Below are 4,279 nucleotides of genomic sequence, written 5' to 3'. Positions count from 1 at the left end.
GACGCTCCTGTGCCAGGAAAGCTATGTTTGCAGTGGGACAGATGAAGCAATCTTTGAGTGTGACGAGTGCAGGAGCCTACAGTGCCAGCGTTGTGAAGAAGAGCTGCATCAGCCAGAAAGGTTACGGAACCATGAACGGACCCGTATAAGACCTGGCCATGTCCCATACTGTGACTCCTGCAAAGGTGCCAATGGGAACATAATGCATGCCAGTATGACAGGCTCAAGGCAGATAGCAGCAGTGAGGTGCCAGGTGTGCAAAATCAACCTCTGCGTGGAGTGTCAGAAGAGAACACATGCTGGGGGGAACAAAAGGAAGCACCCTGTCACTGCGTACCATGCTGGCAAAGCCCAAGAGCAGGAAGAGGAGGAGGGGATGGATGAGGAGACCAAGAGAAGGAAGATGACAGAGAAAGTTGTGAGTTTCCTCTTGGTGGATGAAACCGAAGAGATTCAGGTAAGCACTGTGGTGATTTGTTTGAGCAGGCAAGGTCCTTCAGTTTCTATCCTAGTCTAACAGGCTTCTGTGATACATGGTTGATACTGAAGTGTAACCTGGCAACAATGGTAACAAAACATTGGTTGTTTAAGCGCCACTGAGCCTCTTGGGCTAAAAAGACACAGTGCCTTGGAGTGGCCTTGCTCAGAAGTTCCTCAAAAGGTCAAGTTCATTAAAGCCTTATGTGTGGCAAGAGCCTCCTCTAAGAGGCTTGGTAAGCAAAGCTGGTGAAAGAATTGACTCTGTACCGAGACACACACACACTACTAAGATAAGAGCTGTTTGTGCAGGATGCTGATCATTCTTGAACAAAACTGAATGGACAGTATTGCAATAGGTATCCTGCAAATGGGAGTGCTGGCAGCCAATCTCCTACCACGTGACTAGGAGAGGGCACTGTACCAAGCAGTGCTAATGCAAGACTACGACCCCCTGCTACCCTCCTTCAGCACTAGTGAATCCATCTGATTTTTAACAAGACAAAGTAGATATGAGTGTCCAAAGTGTGCCATCCATGTCCTACAGACACCATGGTTAAGCTATACTGCTTATCACAAATACTATTGCACGTTAGCCTTTTGGTAAAGGAGGGAGAACTTGCCATCAATTTGGGGTAGGCCTGCTGATAATAATGATAGAAATACTAGTTGACCAGGAACAGCTTCTCAGGAGGAACTATTTTAGAGAGTCCAGCATTCAATATATGCAGTTAAAGAACTCTTCTGTTGGCCCTTACGTTTGGTGAGCATAAGCACTTTACAAGATAAAAATATTTATAAACGTAACAACAGCAACGTGTGAACATGACAGAGCAGGTTAATTACACAACTGAAAATTCAACTTTATCTTCTGGCTTTCAATTTGCATTCTTTGTGTTAAACCTTGTTTAGGAGACACTGGAAGAAAATGTGTAGTCGCTGCAAGACACAATATGTGATTGCTCTAATTTAACATATTCATGCTGCCATCAGTAAAAAGAATTGTGATGATGTTCGGATTGTGGATAGTTTAGTTCTTTTTATACTTTATATATATATATATATATATATAGTTTCAGTCAATGTGACTTAAGTATCTTGTATCTATTCTGTACTGTAGAACAGTGTATGTGTGCTTGTGTGTACATATATGTGTGTGTGTGTACCAGTAATTGTACTGTAGTATAGAATAGTTGCAAGATATTTGGGTCACATTTTGGAAAATTCAGGTGTACTGATTGACAAACTCTCCTAGCTTTTGAAGGGGAAGGGGAGGGAAGGTTGACAGTCCTTATGGTGCACTGTCACAGGAAACATACTGTGCAAGACACCAGTGACTGTAAAACGAGTGCTTGAGTTTCAGGTGTAGTATCAGTCCTAAGTTTGTATGTCTCAAAGCCCTAAGCACACACACATTTCCTTGTAATGCATGACAGATGCAATATTACTTGAAGAAGCAGACTTTTCAATAATCCTCATCCAGCCACTACAGCAAGCTCTGAAATGCCTTGGAACAGAGCTGTCCTGCAAAGCTGCTCACAGACTGTGTCTGTGTATGGTTGTACCAGTTTAAGTTATATTTATACTCGTGAATCTGTAAGCCTTATTGAGGGAGACCTTTGGCTGCCTCTTATAAGCAAGTGCCTTGCTATTTAAATGTCATGGGCAATAAGGATATTATTGGGATATCCTTATTGGGACAGAAATGATCCTTTATCAGAGCAGAGCAACTTGGTCAGAACAAGGTTGGGTTGAGAAAGCTTTCAAAAAATGATCTTGTTTCATTATCAAGACATTGAATCAGAGCTCTTCCATGTGGAGTGATCTCTTCCTCACAGCTGAATACTTCTGTGACATCTCACAGCCAGTGTCAAAGTAGTTTGAGAGTTTTCAATTAAAATATTTTCTGGCAGCTGGAATTTAAAGAGTGCTTGCTATTATAATGATGTTTCTGCTAGTGAGCATGAGAACATTTATTTAGAGAGGCCTGTCAGATGACTAGCTAGCTTTGAAGACATCTTCTGTGGCATCTTTTGCTCTTGATAATACTGAGCTGCCAATTTAGGTAGAGGAAAGTGATCCTTAGTCTTTTATTTTGTGCTTGTCATTAGTTGGGGAGAAATAATTAGAATGTACTTTATTTAAACCACCTTGTGTCCAAAAATGCCAAAATATTAATAACTTGAAATGTGTAGGTTCAGAGTTTGAGGGTGTGTGGTTTTTGAGCAGACAAGATAGGGATTTATCAGAATTATGGAGTCCAGCTGTCTTTAACTGTGTGCTTCATGACCTTTGAAACTTGAAAATTGTTGCATTAGTTAAGAAATAAGAGATCAAACTGCTGATTTGCTATTGGTGGTAGATTCTGCCATAGCAATGTTAAAAGCTACATCCTCCCCTCCCCCAAAATGTTTTAAAAATTGAAATCATCTGCAGTTTAGACCTCATTCTAGGCCCTTTTTCTCAAGCTGTATTACACAGTTTTTCTTTACACAGTATTAAACTTTTGGACTTATCTATTGCATATCTGAAGCTGAGACTTCAATCAAATTTTTCTTGGTAACTGAGGCATCAGTTTGTTAGTTGTCTCTGACATAGTCTGTCTTCCTTGCTCTTGTCTACTGAGAGTGATACTGTGGGGATTACTTCCTCAGTCAATTGCTTTGGTCTTGTCACTGCTCTCATGGCATCTTCCACATCTCCTCTTTGCCTTGGCAGACTCAAACTGCGTGCCTTCTTTTTAATGTGTGTAAATCCCCCAACTGAATCTCCTGATCTGCTCTGTCAAGATGTCAGCTTTCTTATCTCTAACTTGCTGGATTCTCAAACAAGCATCATTGTGCTGTCACTGGTGCTGCCTCTTGCACATAGGAAGCGCTTACCCTACAAACTTAGAGAAGCAATGAATTGATATTTTTATAAAACTCCCCTATAATTTTGGATCTATTAAGAAAACCACAGTGAAATACAACAATAAAAACATGACTCAGGGTAGGATACTTGTTTCAAGCCTCGATACTCTGACTGTCCCATGAATTTTTCCACTCACCTGTATGTGTCTTTGTCTTGTGTACTTTATGTTTATGTAGTTTCTGAAACAGTATCTATTTTTGCTTGGTCTTCATACAACACACTTGCAGTAGAGCTCTTTAGCATAAGGCAGAGAGTTATGCATCCATTGTACAATGAGCTTTATTTACTACTACTTCTGAGGCAGGGGAAAAGAAATGCTTAACATTGCATAACAACAATTTGATACTTTTATCATAGGGAACAGATGTTGGGAGCACTTGCCACAGGATCAGAACTTGGTTGTAGTGTCACCAGTGGCTTTTATGATAAGACTTTGTCCAAAGCCCTAATTAAGGACTCAGCACATATACTGAATGTACAGTAGAGAAAGTCTTTCACTGACCCCAGAAGATAGGGGACATGCTTGGTTATTAGTAATCTGCCTTTGGGTTCACTGATCTTTGATCAGAAACCAGCTCTGTCACGAGAAATTACCCAATCTGTGGGTTGCAAAGAAAAGTAAAGGTACTGACTTTGTTGTTTGACTTAGTAAGGAGATGAGAAGAAAAGAAAGTTCTTCCTCCAGCTAGTCACAAAAATAATATATCCAGCATGTGGGAGAAAGGAGTGTACATTTATTACTGTGTCTCCCTGGAGGTACCCTTATAAGCTCCCTGTCTTCAGTTTGCAGGGTCTTTTTGTTTTGCCACTAGATATCTCAATTTCTTAAATCTAACCCCATCCTTGAGTTCATTTTATTCCTGCTAGCAGGGCTGGACAAAGATTAAGC

The 4,279-nt window shown here is 40.7% G+C and overlaps 1 protein-coding gene across 1 annotated transcript in view; it reads left to right on the top strand.

Moving 5' to 3' along the window:
• Position 1: 1 nt before the first annotated feature.
• The window catches only part of ZFYVE1 (zinc finger, FYVE domain containing 1), a gene marked incomplete at its 5' end in the record, with an annotated part of 22,958 nt that continues 18,680 nt past the window's right edge, over positions 2–4,279 (top strand). Inside the window, one exon of the mRNA XM_009082290.1 lies at positions 2–457. Coding sequence (XP_009080538.1) covers positions 2–457 — 456 coding nt within the window. The remainder of the gene's footprint in view (positions 458–4,279) is intronic.

This window comes from Acanthisitta chloris, unplaced genomic scaffold, assembly GCF_000695815.1.
Source record: "Acanthisitta chloris isolate BGI_N310 unplaced genomic scaffold, ASM69581v1 scaffold40789, whole genome shotgun sequence".
In the NCBI taxonomy this organism is placed as follows: domain Eukaryota; kingdom Metazoa; phylum Chordata; class Aves; order Passeriformes; family Acanthisittidae; genus Acanthisitta; species Acanthisitta chloris.
The sequence above is the reverse complement of the archived record's forward strand: the minus strand, read 5'-3'. Positions and strand labels throughout refer to the sequence as shown.